This window comes from Python bivittatus, unplaced genomic scaffold (genome assembly GCF_059951505.1).
Source record: "Python bivittatus isolate LINGU-HERP-01145 unplaced genomic scaffold, Pbiv_v1 ctg000070_np1212, whole genome shotgun sequence".
Lineage (NCBI taxonomy): Eukaryota > Metazoa > Chordata > Lepidosauria > Squamata > Pythonidae > Python > Python bivittatus.
Window position 1 is genome coordinate 49,428,111 of NW_028277034.1, and position 20,542 is coordinate 49,448,652.

Consider the following 20,542-nt stretch of genomic DNA (forward strand, 5'->3'; position numbering starts at 1 on the left):
TGAATATACCAAAAAGGTTCTTGGGTGAGTCTCCCTAGTCTGCCTAGCTGTAGAAGGAGAAGAAAACAGCACCCAGAATGAATCAAGATTTAGGACAGCTCCACTATGGGAAAAGATCTCTGGAGGTAAGATGGGATACAATATATAAATTTCTGCAAGTTGAGTATCTTCTTCACAACATTAGATGAGCTTTTCCCAATCTGATGCTTCTAGATGTGCTAGTCTGGGACTTCAGCTACCAGAATTCCTAGCTAACATGCCCTGGGCAAGTCTGGAAATTGCAATTCTAACATTAGGGCTACCTTATCTGCACTGCAAAACTCTGGAGAACTGCCAGATGGCAGCAAGGAGATTCAATAAACCTTTAATTTCTGCTGCCATCTAGTGGACATCCAAATTCCTGCAGCCCAAATAAGGTCGCTTTACTCAAAATATCAGGTTGTACACATACACAAGGTGATCCAATGAAGCTGAATTATGGTAGGGTAAAAGAACAGTATTCCTTCACATTAACTCTAAAAAAATGTTACTCTAGAGCAGTGATGGCGAGCCTATGGCACGCATGTCAAAGCTGACATGCCACATTTTGGGTGACATGCCAGTGTTCACCAACAACCGACAACTATTCTCCCTGAGTTACTAAAGAAACTGAGCTTGTTTTACTCATATTTCATTTCTGTAATTATTTGATGTTTCTTTATATAATACATAGCACCACACATGATCGGACTGTCCTTTTTTTAAAATAAATGAATATGTAAAGAACTGCTTCTCTTTTGTTCAGTGGGGTTGGTGACACGCCAGCTGGGCCAGGTTAGGCATTTTCCGAATTTTTGACACGCTGAGCCCAAAAGGTTTGCCACCGCTGCTCTAGAGTTTGCTAGCACTCAATGCAGCGAGGGTCACCAACTTGGACTGCTCAAAAAAGAACTCAAAATCCCAAAGGTTTCCCGCTGGACTAAATAGATTTTGTCACATCCAACAGGGCATTCCCACTCTTTATACACCAATGGCTGAATGAAGCCATTATTTGCAGAATGGTTGAGAGTCACATTCAGGATATGTTGGGAGTTGATGCCAACAGCGGCAATGACCAAGGACAGTGTCCTCATGACTTGCTGAGAGAATGAGAGACAACCCGTTCTGAAGGAGGTTGCACCCCCTCAAAGGAACTAGGCCGCCTCCCAGCTGAGATTTCTGGGCCTTGCGTGTTTCCTGAAGATCAAGTGGCTGCTGAAGCTAGGAATAGCCTTGCTCAGTTGTGTTTGTTGATGGAGAAACTAGGGATCACTATAATGAACCATGCTTTAATTACAGATTATGGTGATGCACTGGGTGCAAGGCTACTCTTGAAGAATGCTCCAAGCCTTCAGCTGGCACAAAATACGGCAGTCAGATATTTGCTCCTTTCCAATTTCCTAATTATATTACATTGGCCCTATAGCAACTTGGTTAGTTTTCAGTGGATCCAGACAAAATTATGTGCTATTACTTTCCTACAGAACCTTAACTAGCTGGCAGCCATCCTGTGTGATATTTGAGAGATCCTTCCTCCTAGTTTAATTTGTTTAGCATATACTGGGTGTCTATGTTTTACTGGGAATGTCGCGTGGAAGGGAAATGGGCGTAGAAGGGTACAGAGATGGCCTTAAAAAGGATATGCAACAGCCACTAAGCAAGCACCAACTTAGGCCTGGAAGGAAGGAGGGAGTAAGTAAGAAAATCAAGACTGCCCCACCTTGATTCTCTTGGGTATAAGAAGTGGGAGAAAGAAACTCTGTCAGGCTTGCAAAATTGTTATTATACCCTATAACAATGAAGTAGAGTTCCAGTAGTCCTTGTGAAGTCTGTTTCATGACCTGATCTACCTCAAAGGGCTGACAATGGGAGGCACAAGACAACAAGTAAACCCCACTACCTTCTAGCACTGATGATGTTACCTAGTCAGGTAATGAAATGTCTCCAAGCAAACAACCAAGCTCAGAGAACCCAAAGACTCAACAGTTCAGCCCTGCACTACAGAGATTCTCTTCTATTGGTAGCTAGCAATTACTCTGATAAATAAATAAATGGCTTGATAAAGAGACATCCTCACTAGATTTCAGCAACAGGACACAGGCTTCTATACTCGAGATCCGAAAAATAATGTCTCAAGGTTAGTCCTCCCCTGCATTTCAATTTAAGATCAACATCTTCTCTCACACAGCAGCGCTTGGGGAAATGTCTTGAAATGAAGAATAATTCTGCTTCATAAGCAATGATCAAAACAAGGAATCATGAGCCCTGCAAATGGGACAGTGGGGCAGAAGAGACAGCTTTAAACCATCTATCCTGTGATATACCAAGCACCACTCAGTCCATTTCCTTCCACTTGGGGGAATGTTTAATATAACAAACATGAGACGTATAAAAGCAAAGGGTTCTCTTTAATCCTCTAATACCACTGCAGCTCAAAAAAAGTATCGGTAGAAATTATTCCATGGAATAATTCAGGCAAATATTAAAACAAAAGCCGGTAGCAAGATTTGTAGGAAATAGCAACAGCAAAAGAGATATTCTTTAAATAACATGTCTGTTCAAGTGAGCTATTACCACAAGCTACTGAAAAAAAAGGATCTACTTGAAAATTAAAAAAAAAAAAAAGGCACAGGTTAACACCAAATGCTGGCTATTATTCTAAACAGCACTTCGGTAAGTTTGGGTCACCGGAGTCTGCAAAGCTTGAAAAAAAAAGACAAGTTGCACTGACGAATAGCAGAAAATTGGTGCAGGGCTTACATGAGGTCCAACTCACTTTTTCCAAATAATGTTTAACATGTGTACAGGTTTAGCAGCAAATGGATGAATTATATACCTGTCCATACCAGATTTTGTGTTGGTAGATCATGTCATTTCAGCTCAAAAGAAATATAGGAAACATTTTGTTGACATTTCCTACTTCATCCTACCGTATGTTGCTGATTAGATTCAAGTACCATCTATCTAGATTCTTGCCCTGCCTTCTCTCAAATAGCTCAGACCATGTTGCATCATTTTCAATATTTTATATACAATTCCAGGAACAGCTTGGTTTCTAAATTGGGGAGAAACTTCTTAGAAAGCTATTACAAATGTACTGTTTACATACACATGCACAGCTCCTAAGATTGTTCTTTACCTTTACCAAAGAAAAAATATGTTTGCAAGACCTATTAAGATCATTTTTTTTTTATTCCCAAGGCATTTCCACCCAACCGTTCAGAATTTTAAAGCTGAAACAAAAAGAACAAAGAGAGAGAGAGAGAGAGAGAAATTTATTCTTAACACTGAGAAAGTTGGTTATCGCTGCCCCTTTCCAGGTGCAAAAACATTTCCATTATTGTAACAAATTCACTTGTGCTGACTGAAAAGCTACCCAAACACACCTGGGGCTTTTCAAAAAACGGACTTAATTGTGTATGAAAGTAAACATGTTAAGGACAGGAACATTTGGAGTCATCAAAAAAAGGATTTGTGGCTTACTTTATTTAAAGTAAACAGCCTTTTTTGTTTGTTGGACGCCTGCTCTGTGTATGTGTGTGTGTGCGTGTGTGTGTGTGTGAATGCTACAAACTGAAGAATATCTTCAGTGACTTAACATAAATGGCAAACTATCCAACTTTCAGCTTACTTTCCTGTTTTTTTTTCATATGGACAATTTTTATGTTTTTTTTCAATTTTATATGTATTTATTATTTTAATGGACTGTGTGAGCCGCCCAGAGTCCCCCATTAGGGGGAGATGGGTGGAGATAAATTTAATAAATAAATAAAATAAGGCACTGGGCAACTAGCTTTCCTCTGGTCACCTTCAGCCCACAGATGTATCTTCAGGAACCAGTAAAAGGCAAAAAAGATTTGAAGATTTCTTTTGCGGGTTTCTTCCCCAAACCAAGTGGTTTTATCCAACTTCCCTGTGTCAAGACCCCTCCATGCACCTTTAGGGAAATCCCATCTTCTGCCACTTGCTCACCTAAACTCAGAGGGGGATTGCCGGAAAGAAGATGGAGCAGAACTGGAGGGTGCTTAGAAAGAAAAAGGAGCTCAGCAAAGTTCAAAAACTTGGAGAAGTGCAACATCATAAGTACAAGGGGAAACACACACACGCACCCTTTACGTGTGTACCCAAGCCAACCAACAGAGAATGGGAGAAGCAGGGGAGCCAAAAAAGTCAACCATGCAATGAAAGCCCTGTTCTTTTTCACATGGGTCGTAAGGCACGTACAATTAGAAGTGGCTTCAAGAGTGGTTGTGGCCTCCCTCTTGACTTTTTTGACCCCACCCTGCGGACACTCCTGGAACGAGCTTCATAATCAGAGAAAGGAGGGTGTCAGTTGGAAAAGAGGGACAGCCTGGTTGGTTGGCTTGGTGCTTTGCTTAAGAAGAGCATTAATTTATTTCACTCTCTAAAACAGTGTTTCTCAACCTTGGCAACTTTAAGATGTGTGGACTTCAACTCCCAGAATTCCCCAGCCAGCATGGCTGGCTGGGGAATTCTGGGAGTTGAAGTCCACACGGCTTAAAGTCACTGAGGTTGAAAAACACTGCTCTAAAAATGCTTTTGGTGTCTACTTTACCATTTATAATAGAAGAATCCTCTCATTATCCATATGAGATGCTTTACCTAAAGCCCCCTTGATTGCTGTCTGGACAGATAGGCCAAGTGCCAATCAAATTAAGTAAAAAAATGAGAAAAGCAAATCCTTAAACCAGAAAGACAAGGAATAGATAGAATCAATGAAACACAGCTTTGGGTGGGAGATCTAAGAGAACAGTTTACCCCATTTTGTTAATTTTAGGAGCCCACCAATCTATTAAAATACCTAAGTATTTCAGAGCAGCGACACAGATTCAATTCATTCTGCACAACTATTTCTGATGTATGGGGAGTTAGTGTGGTGTAGTGGTTAGGGTCCTCAACTAGAAACTGGGGGGCTGTGAGTTCTAGTGCCCCCCCTTAGATACAGAAGCCAGTTGGGTGACTTTGGGCCACTTACTCTCCCTCAGCCCAACCCACCTCACAGGGTTGTTGTTGTGGGGAAAGAAGGAAGAGAGAGCATTAAGTATACCCCTTTGAGCTACACAAAAATAAAAACAGATATAAATTAAATAAATAAAGGCTTTAACTGGCATTTCGTTCCATCAGAACTAATTTTTGTAATTCTATCTAACTGTATATGTTTGTTTCCATTTCTTCTTTATATGTGATTTGATTCCGATAAATACACCGTATGCAATAAATGATCTTAGTCGGTTCAACTCTCAGGCCAGTTATTATCGTCGGGAGAGGAATTCAGCTGTGCAGGGCACAAAAGTAAAACAGAAATAATAATAGATGTTGGCATAAATAAAAAACCTGGAAGAGCTCTCTGTAAAAGCTGGTCTCACTGTTGCCTGAGCTCCTCCCCAAGTTATGACCTGATTTTCCCATCCTGTGCATTGTTTCTTTTTCTGCGAAACTGTTGATGTATATCAAGTAATGTGCCCAACTTTTTTCGTTCGGCACATTGAGCTGAATCCATGGATCTGGAAAGAAGCATTATGCACATGGTGGGGAGCAACCTCTGCCACCTGAGATGGGACCTCAAGGCTCCAGCCCAACTTGGGAGCTTCCTGATTGGTCTGCCACCTTAGGGGGTAGAGCAAAACAGGATGATTCACAGCGAGATGGAGCACCATCAGCCCTGCAAGGTAGGCCAGGTCAAGAAACAGACAAAGCCGGGATTCCAGGAATGCTGCTTTATTTGCGGGGAGGGGGGGTATAATAACAGAACCTTGAAAGCCAGTCCAAGTGTCTCTCTGTCCCCTCTGATACTTAACAAAATCAAGATGGAATTATTCTGATGTTCCTTCTCACACTTCCTTCTGTCTCAAGACTGGGTAATCTCTTCTCCAAATCCTTCCTTCCTTCCCTGCTAAATGGCTGTTTCATACCTTCTCTAAGGTCAGGACTACATTCCTTTCCAGTCCTGCAACTTCCACAGCGACCCACCAGTCCGACAGTGGGGACATTCAGATTGGTGCCCTGCGCTGCACCAAATGTTTGTAGCAGTAGCCTAACTACACATCTCTTGCTCTCTCTCTCTTCTGTACTCATCTCTTGCACGCGTCTTTGGTGCTACTTGGGCACGCAGCTGTTCCAATGAAACCAACAGGATTTAACTTGTCACTAACTTACTCCTCATGCGCTTGTCCAGAGAGAGCCAGCTCGATGTAGTGGTTTAAGGCACCAGGCTAGAAACCAGAGACCGTGAGTTCTAGTCCCGCCTCAGGCACGAAGCCAGCTGGGTGACCCTGGGCCAGCCGCTCTCTCTCAGCCCTAGGAAGGAGGCAAGGGCAAACCACTTCCAAAAAACTTTGCCAAGAAAACTGTGTGGGTTTGTCCAGGCAGTCACCAGGAGTCACGACTGACTTGAAGGCAAAAATATACGTTTTAGTAGAGGAGGACATCCCCAAGCCCAGCCGAGCCCACCTTGAAATCACCAGCTGTTGTGGTTCAGACGTTTGGTTCCCCAGCCAATTACACAAGTATAAAGACTCATCAGAAGTTCTGAAATAACCCTCTCCTGGGCAATGTGCTGGCACAGGATCAGTCGCCAGCTGAATCAGAAAAAGGTGGTCCACTTCTTTGCCTTTGCCTCTTCTGAAGCAGAGCACTTGGCAAGCGCGCAGAGTGCCATGGTTTCGGCAGACGGCAACACAAATATCCAGGTGTTCTCCAGGCATGTAGAAAAATGCAAGAATGTTGACATAAGCAGCTGATTCATGAGTCTTGTGACAGGAAGAGCCAGCAACGGACCTCGTGTGCATGTGTGCGTGAGAAAGGGAGATTGTACCATACAGAGAGATACATAAGCATATTTATGATTAACTACTGCAACGCAAAAATGTTCTGCACAGAGCGTTTGACTACCCTGAGCCCACCTGTTTCCATCGTTTAAAAGCCATTCTGCTTACAGTCTTTTTCACCAGAGCATCAGGACTCCATAACAGCACTTTTAATATCGCACTTAAAATTCAGAATTCAAATCCTATCTTTCTGCTCTTGCTGCTGCAAAAGTATTTGTCCTCTGCAACAGGCAGTCCTGCCCACTAAGATTTCCACCTTCTGTTACTACTAAGCAGTGTGATGTTTTAAAAAAAAGAAAAAAAACTGGATGCTACAAGAACCAGACAGAAGGAAAATGACAATATTGTACCTTGTGAGAGAAGGAGAGATTACCACCATTCTTGACAGTAATCGTCTATTAATAGATTTGATTGATTGATTGATTGATTGATTGATTATGTGCCATCAAGTCATTTTCGACTCCTAGCAACCACATCGATTTTCTCCACAATGATCTATCCCTAACCTGGTCTTTAATGTCTTCCAACGGTGTGCCCATCACCTCTGTAACTCAGTCCCTCCCCCTTGCTGCTGGTCATCCTCTTCTTCTCTTTCCTTCCACCTTTCCCAGCATTACAGCCTCCTCCAGAGACTATTAACAGATAGATTATATTTATTTTATCTATTCTTACCATACTGACTCTGGGCAGCAAGCAGAATTTAGGACTAAAACAACAATATGAATGACCACAACAAACCCCCAGCATATAATCCAAAGAAAAAGAAATAGCAGTGGAGAATAAAAAACTTTAAAGTCATCAAGGAATGAGGAATGAAGTCATGAAAGACTTTACTAATTTAGTCCACATACCAAATCTCTGAGTTGCCTACAGGGTGATATTAACTTTCGGCCTACTTTTTATAGCCATCAACTTTCATAGCTCCTCGAGACAATACAAACAAGTATTATCAAAGCAACCCACACTCACAGCTGACCCCTTACTACAACTGCACTCCTGAGTTATGGCTAAAATATTTTTGATTCTTGAGACATTGTTAGAAAGAAACAATATCTTTTGCAATGCAACAGAAGTAGTGGAGATAATAAAGGGCAGTGATTCTCAACCTTGGCAACTTGAAGATGCATGGACTTCAACTCCAAGAATTCCCTAGCCAGCATGCTAGCTGGGGAATTCTGGGAGTTGAAGTCCACACATCTTAAAGTTGCCATGGTTGAGAAACACTGGTTTAGAGCATGCTGGCTAGGGAATTCTGGGAGTTGAAGTCCACACGTCTTAAAGTGTCCAAGGTTGAGAAACACTGGTTTAGAGCATGCTGGCTGGGGAATTCTGGGAGTTGAAGTCCACACATCTTCGAGTCCCCAAGGTTGAGGAACCCTGCTCTAAATGACTGATCTCAGGTTAAAGAATTCATGAACTGCAATTGTCAGGAAGACATAAGGCAAGTAATTTTGCACAAATCACCACCACGTTAATAAAAATAGGACACAGCTTGAATGAAACAGAAGTCCTGGCTCAACTCAAAGACACTCAGGCTGCAGGTACCCAAAGCAGAACAGCAACAGGGCCAATAGCCTCATGAGAAAAACTTTACTAACTCATTCTCCGCAACAATCTCTTAACTTTCGATCCAGCGCTCCTGTTCCAAGAAACTGGGAAGTGAACTCAAATTGCCGATCCAGGATTAGAAGACATGGACACCGGCAACTGCCAGGGAAAGACACATTCATCTTTGAAAAGCAATTTTAACACCAGCTCCTCAAATTGCTAGCTCAGATGTAAGAGTATTTCTTAACAGCTGAGAATTTCCAACTTTTCCTCTCATTATCTTCCAGAAAGCATATGAAAGGCAGAGGTCAATTGTCGATTATGCAAAGCTATGGATAAAGAAAAGTGAAAATGTTTTGCTCCAACCCGTGCTCCACTTTAAATTTGACAGCCAATGGGACACCATATGTCTGACAGCTGTCCAAGCAAAGCAAGACTTCAAAAAACAAAACAAGAAAAAAACAGGAGTACAAATCCTTCCCCACAGGACCCGGGATCTGGATTTGCAAGATGGGGCCTTAGCAGGAGAAACGTGGCAAGTATCAAAAATCCATTCAGAAGGCCACTGCTGGTTCTGGCTGCAGTATAACCCCAATGTGGGGAGACCGCAAATCTCAATGGGCATTCAGTGATCCGCTGTTAATGATGCAGAACTACAAAGCAAGTATCAGGAAGGAGCAAACTCCAATATCGTGATGTATAATGCTGCAGTAGGTACATTAGCAAGTGTAAGACACTCTCCTTTGTGTGCTGGCTGACACTCCCTTTTCCATGAAACTGTTCAACAAGTTCTGGAGCCTTCTATTTCTCAGCATGCAGATGCTGCTGCTAAACTGGAGCAGCAATTTTGGGGTACAGCCCTGTATGTGTAGAGAAAAGCATTGATTATACCAGTGTTTCTCAACCTTGGCAACTTTAAGACGTGTGGACTTCAACTCCCAGAATTCCCCAGCCAGCCATGCTGGCTGGGGAATTCTGGGAGTTGAAGTCCACACGTCTTAAAGTTGCCAAGGTTGAGAAACACTGGATTACACCAATAAACCTCTCTGCTGTTACTTCCAAGGTGAGTAACTTAATGCAGTTCTCCTGTAGGCCTTCCACCGATATATTTCCATCTAAACTATTGTGTTCTTTTAATCACAGAATGAGAAAAACCTCCAGTTTTTTTCCAGCACTGAAACTAGTTTGCTCAGATTCCCAAGATATGTGATCTTTCTGAATTAGAAATCTATTTCCTTTTTGAGCTCAAAATAGTTGTCGTTTTAGGGTGAATGAAGAAAGGATCTGCTCACTGAGAAGCCCTATTTGATGTTTCCTCATGAGTCACCAATACTCTTGGAAAGAGGCAAGTCACACACGTTGTATGACATCTCTACATGGGGAAGGATGGAGCTGGTGGTGTCTAGTGGAGAAATATGGTCAAATTTCTGTCCTGCAGCTGGAACAGGAAGACCAGAAAGAGGACAGACCTCCAACAATAAATCATGCAGACACACACAGGCAGTCTTCCTCATGAAGAGCATTTTGCTTTTATGGAAGTCTTCAACTACTGATGTGTCTTCAGAAATGGAAATAAATAGCTGAGTTTAGAAATCATTGATCTAAATACATGCATTGGGAGTTACGGATCTGAATTTATTTAAGGCAGCCTTCTCCAACCGGGGGCTCATTAAATAAACTGATCTTCAACTCCCATAATACCCAGAAAACAGAACTGGAAAATTAACTCGAACTTCCTGGAAAACCATGGTTGGGAAAAGCTTCTTTAAATTCTTCTACAAGACTTCATAATGGCAACCCTCTTTCCAGTTTTAGACAGCTACGCTTTAACTGATATGTTGATTCATCCTTGATTACCCTTCTTCATATCTTCTGAGATGGTCCATTAGTATCTAGATGTCCCTTACTTCTGCTGGTGTCTCTCTGAGATCCTCGATGCTTCAGCAGCTAATTTCCTGGCAATGAAATCTTCCCTTTTCAGCACTTCTCCACTTCCTCGAAAACCCAGCTCTACCAACTGGCGGGCCATTTCTTCATTCTGGAGAAGCAAATGAGAACTCAGTTGAAACAGTAGAAACATCAGGGCTTTGTTATTTGCAGCAGAAACACATATACTCTTGGGCAAGCCATTTTTGTCATCAGACCTTTTCAAAGGAAGGATGCTTCCATTGCTTTCTTGGTTTATTTTCACTATTTCTATTGCATTTTAGCCAAAATAAGAAAACGGGTGATGTGTGTCTTTGCCTGGAAAAGTCCACAACCTGGGAAAAGATTTATTTATGCACATGATCACACATGCAAGCAAATATATTTTTGCTCCTAAACCTAAATATCTAAGTTCTCAGTAACTAACGGTAGCTTTTTAAAAAAATAGTTTGAACTCTCATTTGTTTATCACAGACTGACATCTCCCATTCAAAGGAGCTTGACGGTTGTCACCAAGGAATAGAAACAGCAGAAACCTGCACCAGTCTGCTCAGAGTTAGGTTCCTATGGGTTCAGTGAAAACAGTTTTATAGCTTAGCAAGGCGAAAAACCCAGACCAATTGTGATTTATTCAATAAACCATTGTTTAGCACACCCTGGCAGTCAGCAAGTGAACCTCTCCAAATGGCCTTTTAGCTTTTTAGGGAGCATTTGAAGAGCTTTTCAGAAGGTTCATTAAGAGCTTCTTCAGGAAATCCTTTTGAGATCCCATGTGTGCATACTATCCTAAAACTCAGTAGACTGTGACTTTTTAATTGTACAGTAAAGTTTTTCCTACAACGTCCAAAACGAGGGTCAAGATATCTAAAGGGCTGACTGTCAGTTCCCATGTGAACCTATCCAGAGTTCCAGACACTGTTTGTAGAATCATAAGACGGCGAGGCAGACAGAACTGGGGTGCCACAGAGTGACTGGGAGTCGGGCGGCATATAAATTTTGATGATGACGATGATGACGATGATGATGATGATAATATAGATTGCAATCTCCTCTGGGCAGAGATAAGCTTTTTCTTTTGTTACTTCATAAAGTATGAGGTGTATATCAAATACAGTACTACCAATACAGTATTTGTAGCAATACTACGCACTATTGCTATTTCCAATAATAATAATATAGGAAAAAAATTGAAATATAAGGGAAATAGCGATCCAAGACAGAAGCTTGCTGCAGGCATCAGCAAAGGAATAGGGCTGTCCAGTCCTTATCATCAAACACACATTCCTGCAACCAGAAAAAGTGGGCTCGATGGGCAAACCTTTACGAAATTGCTGAATTAAAGATGCCACCGCTCTCTTCGTCCCTCGGTGTACTTGTAAGGAATAGGAGCACCGTTTCAAACAAAAGTGAAATAATATTTCCACCTAGTGGCAATCTGAGGAACCACAGTCCAACTTCACAGGACGTATCCATCAGAAGCTCCCCAAAATAGTGAGCTAAAGACCGGCCTTTTAGATGACACACAGCAACCTCGGAAGGACATTATGGAAAAGAGTGGTCCTTCCTTTCCCAAAATATCCCACTAACGCCAAGCAGGTTCCTGCAAGGAAACGGTAAGAGCCATCCTCGGAGGTTGAATCATCAGAGGGAAGTTGAACTGGATGACCTTTAAGACCTCTCCCAACTCTATGAGTCAACAACCCTTATGGGGAAGGCAGCCTTCCTTCATCCCCCAGCATTAAATACGTGGAGCTTCAACTCCAACATCACCAGTGGTGACATGGCTGGGAGAAGGAAAGGCCACCCATCCTGCCTACTTTTTATCATATTTTTCAGGATCATAAATAAGTCAGCTAGCATCAAGTCACCACTGTCCTCTTCTGTATGGTTCTAAACTGTTCCACACTGCCTGGGAATAATGATCTCCTCCCTTCCTTCTATTCCACCCAGTTGATTCATTGCTTCCCCCCCCACCCCAACTTTGAACACTCAACGCCTATGTTATTCCCAGAGCAATGCTGGGCATTCTTTTTGAAGGAGGGGGATAAACAATAGATCGGACCTCTAATCAACTCCTGGTGTCCCGCAACAGGGGCAAAATAATGGACAAAAATTAACAAGGGCATCTTAGAAGGCACACTTCTAACAGCTTCTGAGAGCCATGGATTATGACTTCATAGAGGCATAACTCTGTGAGGTGGATTGGGCTGAGAGAGAAGGACTGTCCCAAGGTCACCCAGCTGGCTTTCATGCCTAAGGGAGGACTAGAACTCACAATCTCCCAGTTTGTAGCCCAGCACCTTAGCCACTACCCCAAACTGGCTGTCACACACTTATGCATTATCTCTGCATACCGTTGCTATCACAAAGCTGTTCCCAATTAGTGCCAGTATTATACAGAAATGTTTGGATCACATGGATACCTTGGCTCAATCTTCCACAAACTGGGTTTTCTGCAGGCCAGATGGCACTTTGCACAACCACAAGCAATCTTAAGTCACTTCCACATGGACTTTCCACATCACTTCTGGAGAATCCTTCTCTTGGTGTGGTCTTACGCTGTAGTCTCTGTTCAGCAGCTGAGCTGATTTATTTTTGACTCAGCTGTACCGTATCTAGTATCACAGAGAATCTTTGCAAATAGGGCAATATATAAACCATTGTATAAATATTATTTTCCAATTTCCATTGCTAAAGCTCTGTGGTGCTTGTGGGCAACCCTTTTTCTCACTGGTGGAAATTCCTGCTTCTTCCAGGCTTCCAATTTTAGCAATTTTTGCTTTTCCACCATAACACATAGCTTCAGAACCCTGTTCATGATGCCTACAGACATTCTAAACCATTCCCCCCCCCCCCGTTCTCTCTCTCATACATATCTCCTATGGGCACAGAAGCAAGTAAACCATGGTTAGAGATACTGAGGAAGCAGCTGCTTACAAAAAAGTCAACATGCTATGATTCCACCACCACAGACCCTCAAGGTTAGAAGAAACCTTGGAAATAATCTTGCTTTTAACGGAACACCAAGTGTGTGTCCTTGCATCTGAGAAGTTCCAGAGCTTTCCAAATATACAAACTCTGTTTTTAAATACATAAATAGTATTTATAAATATTCATAACTATTTTGGCAGACCTCTGGACAAATGCAGGCCTGTGGTGGAATTGTGAACAGAAAATAATTTATTTCATATCCTTTTGTATGGGATGGGTTGAGGGGATTTTGTAACGGTGGGCTCTCTAATAGCTCAGGGCGTGATATGGTTTAGGTGACTTTTTTGCCTCCTCCACTGAAACAACTGGAAGTGAGCCCTGAACAACATCCACAGGAGGGGTCAAAATCTGCAGGATGACAGGTAAATATTGCAGTGGCAGCTCTGCCCTTTTCATTTGTGTGATGCAAACACAGAAGGCCTTACAACATCATGCCTGCCATTTTGCGGGTTTCGACTCCCCTTTTGAAGGCCGTTGTGGTCCTTTCAAGGTCAACAGAAGTGAAGATGATCACAGGTTAGCCGCATTTGGGGAGTGAAAATGGTGTGGCGTGTATGATGTGAGTTACAGCACAACGTAGGGCACGATCTGGGTCCCAAAACTGGTTGAGCTACAGATGCAGGATGATTCAGCCACAGACCTTTACAAACATCCCCCACAAGTTGCATTTTATCATGGGGAAGCGACATTTTTCAAAGCTGAAATCTTCATGGAGGGCTACAAAGTTTGCTGGGAGAAGGTCGCTTCGGGTCCACAGGCCTGGCATTTGCTTTCTAGCTTTGCCACACTCCATTCTCCCTCATTTAAAATCTCAAGAGCAGTGCTTAATATTCCTCTGTATAATAAAGAACCATGCAGAAAGATTATTTTTACAGTCAGCTCTTAATCCACTGCTCCATTGAAGCAACTAACTGTATTTAATATATCTAATTCTAACCCTAACCCGTGTACATCCTCACACCTGATTTCAGTTGTCTTTTCTCTTGTCAGTCTTATGACTCATCTCCTCCTCCTCCTGCCTTTCTTCTACATTCTCAACAATCTCTTTAAATATCTCTTGGAAATTCTTGTCCCGCATTGCATGCCCTTGGATTCTCATTGTCAGAGCACCAGAGCCTGGCATAAGCTATTAGGAACAGCAACGGAGCCACAGGAAAGGGGAGAAACAGAAAAGAGACGAGTGAAGAACAGTAACTAGGATATGATGTACTGTATAGTCAAAGATAAGAGTTTAAACGAAAAAGAAAAGGAGCATTTTGTGTTAGCAGGAAGCACTAATTTCATCATGCCTGTGTAGTGGGGGAGTGAGGGGACAGGGCAACGCCCCCTGTTATTTAGGGATACGTGACCTTCCCTTCTTTAAATTCCAGCACGTGAGTGCATTAGCGAGGAAGGCTAGCATACAATTACCAGCCATTCAAAGTGGCAGTTAGGTGGAGAAAGAATTTATGCTGCATCCTGTAGTTTTCTCAAGCCCCAAGCTAGTTTTCCCCAATCTGATTCCAGTTCTCAGAATGCCCACCCAGCAACGGCCAAGCTGAATAGGAATTCTAGGACTTGTTCCCCAAAACATCTGGGGGACGCCAGGCTGGGAATATTCAGTCTAGACATGCAATCACTCACATTTCACTGGAGGACACAGGGGTTGTTCACCGTTAAGAGAATAATTGCATCCGCCTGGGATCCAGCTTAAAGAGCGTTGTGCATTACAGACTAGGTATATGTGTATGCGTGCATGAGAATGTGTGTGGAACTGGGATAAGTTCAGCTGTTCCATAAACCCCTGTCCACATCAAAACTGTAAAGATAGAGATGTAAAACGAAGAGCACTAGAGTAGATAAAATATAAGAGGAAATAAACACAACAGAGAAAGAGAGGGACTGAGAGGGTGATCTATGATCTCTATAGATAGTGTTGAAAGGCAAATGCAATTCCATTTGTACCTTTCTAGAGAGAAACGGTAACTTATTATTGCTCAGAGCCACTCATTTAGAAACACTCTAAATGCATCAAGACTGGATTATCACAAAGTTTTTTTTCTGGCAGATGTCACATATTAGTACTAAGCCACAATAGCAGAGAATATCTGTAGCTCAGGGATGAACTGTGGAGTTCTCGGTGCTCTCTGAGCTTGGTTGTTTGCTTGTAGACATTTCATTACCTAACTAGGTAACATCATCAGGGCGGCTGGAAATATTTACCACTACCTCTTTGCTTCTGGGGTTTAACTAGAGCAGTTGGGTTTGGAGTTTTGTTTTTTTGTGGGTTTTTTCCCCTTTTTTTGGCTTGTCTTGATGATGGTTGTCTTGAGATGTGGTCTTGATGGTGGTTGGTAACACATCATGTAATCCTGATGATGTTACCTAGTTGGGTAATGAAACATCTACAAGCAAACAACCAAGCTCAGAGAGCACCAAGATCACCACCAGCCACAATATGTTTGCAATTGTGCAATAAGAGAACATACCCAATATAGCTTAGTCAACAAGCCATGGTTAAAACAAGCTGTGGCTTAGCATTAAGTCATGACTGCCTTTAAACTGTATCAAATTTGTATAGTGAGATGGGCGGCATATATAAATTTGAAAAATACATACATACATACATACATACATACATACATACAGTACATCCGCTCATGCAAAATGAGATTGGTAACGCGTTGAAAGAATTACAGTGATCAAAGCATAATACTCCAACATCATCTTTATTTCCAAATCGGCGTGGACTGTTTGTATTCAACAGCCTCTTAACAGCACTGGAATAAATGACATCCCCCTTTCCTGGCTCTGACCTAGAGGCCTTTCCCTTCTGAAGGGTTGACCAGTGACTGTCTGAGCAAGAACATGGTGGAGGCACAGTTGTAGAAATCCCTCCCAGGGAAGAGCCAACAAGCCCCTTTCTTGCTGCTTTCATTTCAATACTAGATTTCTGGTATGTGATTTTGGCTGCTAAATTTTTATACCCACTGATGGTTAACTTAACCGTTAAATATGCAAACGGTATTGTTCTATCTTTGCATGTTGTTTTGATTATATGTGTAGTGAAGTGTGATATAAATAAACTTCATCATTGTAACAAACACAACTGCTGGATCCTCCGCGACACAGATGTACCCAGAATAGTTGTGCTTGCTATGGAAGACGTGCTATTAGAATATTCCAAGCAGGTTTAGCTTTAGCTTTGCAGCAGGGGTGGAGAAGCTGTGATCCTCCAGATGTTGTTGAATTATAACCCCTAGCAGCACCAGCCAGCAGGCCAGTAGTGAGAGATTCTAGGAGTTTAAGCAACAACTGGAACACCACCAATTCTCCATCTCTTGCCTTGAGAATCTACCTTGAGAGTCTCCTACAAATGGCTTCTTTCTGATGAAGAATGGGAAAGTGTCAAAACAAATAGTAGCCCCAATTCTGCATAATGCTGGTATTGATCCCTGGGAACATTCTAGAGCAGATCATAAAGAGATGATCCGTTAACTATCTTGGAAATGATGTGCTTGCTAGAAGTCGGCGAGGATTTGTTGAGAACAAGTGTTCTACCCTAGTGTATATTATGTTTTGATCACTTAATCTACTTAGTAGATTGTGGGTATGCTGTGTACTTAATACATCTTGATTTCAGAAAAAAAAAATTGACAAGGTTATTCTATGACATTCTGATTTTTTTTAAGATGGCATCCAATAAGATCCACCTCTGTATGAGCTGGATAATGGGATACCTGGATCTTTATATATTTTTGGAGTGAAGACCCTTTGGGGGGGGGATGTATGAGAGAGACTGGAGGTTGGAGGTAAGGGTAAGAGAATTTGGAAGGGAGGAGAGGAAGTGAAACGAAGAGGAGCGGCAGATAGTGAAACTCTGTAGGAAATCATCAAGAAGCCAGAGAACTAATGTTATAGGATCTGTCACTGGAAAGCAGTGGAGGAGCAAGACATGAGCAGACGTGGAAATGGCTGGTCCCTGGACTGCTGTGGTTGCTAGGGAAGGACTCTGGAAGGCTGGGAAGATGGGGAAGGGTGGATATCACATGACGGGAAAGGTCTAAAGGCTACGCGAGGAGAAGTTATTGAATTGCAGCAGCAAAAAAGAAAACTTGGAGGACCTGGTGTGCTCAAGAAGAGGTCGGAGGAGACAGTGTGGAAGTTCATGGGTCAGTCTGGAGGCAGATGGGGTATGAGAGTCTCTGTCACTGTGTCACAAGATTAGGAAAGATGTAAGGGGCCACTGCCTGGGTGAGAGGCGGAGAGTGAAATTTGCACAACACTCCCCCCAAAAAACACACACACAGAGACGTAGGGTGTGAGTAGAACGCCGCAGGAGAGGTGGTTTGGCTTGTGAGGGAAGAGCAGTGATAATAACTAGGATGCAGATGTGTGAATGGATTTCAGGAGGAAGCAGCAGGGATCTGCGTCCTGAAAGGGCTTGACTCGTTTCTTGACAGCCACCCTGCTCAGGAGAGCTGTAGTGATGGCTTTACCCATCCCCCTACTTCATTCCCGAGCAAAAGTATCTGGCAGAAGCCTCAGTAGCATCATGCACCTCATGAAGTCATTGTCCAAATGCAGCAAATCATGTAATTTGCTTCAGGCACGTCCTGATGTCATGACATGACTAGTGTGCAACACAGTTTGCCATTTTGTGCAAACCCGTTGAGTTAATTCGGTAAACCCCAGCTCAGCTCGAGGGGGTCAGCATGCTGCATGCACAAAGCAAGTGTGCGAGAGAGCACAAGTCCAGGCTCCACCTTGGGGGCACACTCCGTGACTCCCTGCCAGGCATATCAGCACAATAGAGATGTTGGTCACATTCAAGCTTGTTGTTTTCAGCTGCTATACACAAGATACTTAACCCGGTTACTTTTAGGCAGGCATATCCATTTGCACAACATGCTAAACTTGGTTAGTGTTAACCCTGCTGGGTTTGTGGTGGGTTGGAGTTTTGTGTGAACCCGATCCAGTTTATTAGCTTACGGGTCAGTAAATTGTGCAAACTCAAAAATTGCATTAATTACCAGGCGTTGTAGCCCTAACACGGCTTTGCTGTCCAGTCCCGTCCTCTTCGCTTCTAAAGACGAGCCATTCATACAGGCGCAGAAGAGCATGCACTCTGCCCATGCTCAGGGGCACTTTATGCAAGGAAGGAACGCTCACCTCCAGATAAAAGAGGTCCTGCGTGGTGATCTGAGAATCCAGATAATCCTCGTAAGTGCTAAACTGGGTGACGATGTGATCCAAGGCAGCCCCGGCGTCGTCGCCCTCAACGCCCGCCATCCCCGAGGCCGCCCACGCTCGAGCGGAGCCGGTCTGCCGCGTCCCTAGCAACGGCCCGCCGCGTCCCTAGCAACGGCCCGCTGCCTCGCTCCTGCCGTCCAGAACACCGCCCCCTCCCCTGGTATAGCCAATCGCTCGGAAGCATCATGAGCTCTCCCCACCCTCCCAGCCCAGCCCACCAATCGCACAGCGAGGCCGGACTATTAGCGCCCCGCCTAACCACATAAGCCACGCCCTGACGCCTCCATGGACCTCCCCCGCCCCCGCGAAAATTAACCTGCGGAGGAGTCAGCCTCGCCCACCGGCTCCCTTGCAGAGGCTGGCCGGAATCAGCGGCCGCGGCGCCGAGCAAATGCGGCTCTGAGCCTTTTCTCGGCAGCCGCCGCCCGCCTGCGCAGGCCTATCCAGAAACAAGGAATGTCTTAATCCATGGAGCTTACCCACGAGTAGGCGTGCAGGGGCTGCACGAGACTGTGCTCGCGCCACAACCTTATGCACGCTTCATTCATCCAGGGTTTCTTCCATTCCACCAATATTTCTTGAGTTGCAAGGTACTCTCATACACAAAACCTGATTCTGTGTGTGTGTAACTGTATGTGTGTGTATGTATGTGTATGTGTATGTGTATATATGTATGTATATGTGTGTGTGTGTATATATATATATATATATATATATATATATTATTAAAACGAAACAATTAAAAACAGCCTTAAAAAACCATTAAAAATAAATATAAACAAAGCCCCGAGAGATTTGGGCCGATCACTCTCTCTCAGCCCAACCCACCTCACAGGGTTGTTGGGAAATTAGGAAATATATATGCCAACTCAAGACAGTGAACATAAGTAATATTTCTGCCTCCTAATTTCCCAACAACCCTGTGAGGTGGGTTGGGCTGAGAGAGAGTGACCGGCCCAAATCTCTCTCTCGGGGCTTGTTTATATTTATTTTTAATGGTTTTTTAAGGCTCTGTTTTTAATTGTTTTGTTTTAATAGCACATTGCCCAGAATCACATCCATGAGACGGGTGGCTATATACATTTGATAAATAAATAAAATCAGTGACTAACAGGTTGGATTCGTACAACATGTTAAACTAAAATGTTGGAGGCTTAGTGGGTCGGGGAACCACCCAGCCACATACAAATTTAATAAATAAATAAATAAAGTAGGTTTGACTTAGAGTTGGGTAAACCCAACCATTATGCTTTAAAGCCATGGTTTTAAAGCAGAGGAGGTGTGTGAACCTATCCAGTAGTAATGATACCCCAAACTGTGGCTTGTGGCTGTGTGAACCCGGCCATGGTGTAAATAAATTAGCAAGACATGCATTACGCATTAGATTCCTATAATCACCTTTCTTTCAGGAGCTAAAGGCAAGGCATAGAGTGCTTCTTCCCACCACAACCCTGTGGGTAGTTTGGGCCAAAAGATGTGACTTTCCATGAGACTTTCCGAGTGGGTTTCCATGGCTGAGGGCCTTCCCACTCCTAGTCCAACAGCTTAACTACTGGCTCTCTTACTTCCACAAGATCGAGTGACCTCCCTAGGGCAGATGCATGAATGAAGATGCCCAGAAGACCTCCCTCAACCACGGCGTTTCTCAGTCTCAGCAACTTTAAGCTGTGTGGGCTTCAATTCCCAGAATTCCCCAGCCAGCCTGAAGACCACCCACCTTAAAGTTGGTGAGATTGAGAAACACTGCTCTACCACAATAAATAAGTTAGACTCCTTCCTGAAGTTCTTCTGGACTTCATTATGACATTATGGACTCAACCATATTGTTTTCTTGGCCATGCAGGAGTGGTGTGGTTGTTTGTCGGTTTGTTTTTAACTAAGCTTTCCTAGTATTCTCCCATCCAAGTACAAAGCGGTTCTAACCCCGCTTTGCTTTTTCAAGATGATCAGCTGCTATTTCACAAAATGTGTCTGAGCTG

At 43.2% G+C, this 20,542-nt stretch overlaps 1 protein-coding gene across 1 annotated transcript in view; it reads right to left on the reverse strand.

Moving 5' to 3' along the window:
• Positions 1-18,602, reverse strand: part of CFAP299 (cilia and flagella associated protein 299) — a 258,212-nt gene extending 239,610 nt beyond the window's left edge. Inside the window, exons 1-2 of the mRNA XM_007425361.2 lie at positions 18,483-18,602; positions 10,322-10,452 (exon numbers count right to left, since the gene is read on the reverse strand). Of these exons, the coding sequence (XP_007425423.1) occupies positions 10,322-10,452; positions 18,483-18,602 (251 nt within the window). The remainder of the gene's footprint in view (positions 1-10,321; positions 10,453-18,482) is intronic.
• Positions 18,603-20,542: the final 1,940 nt, after the last annotated feature.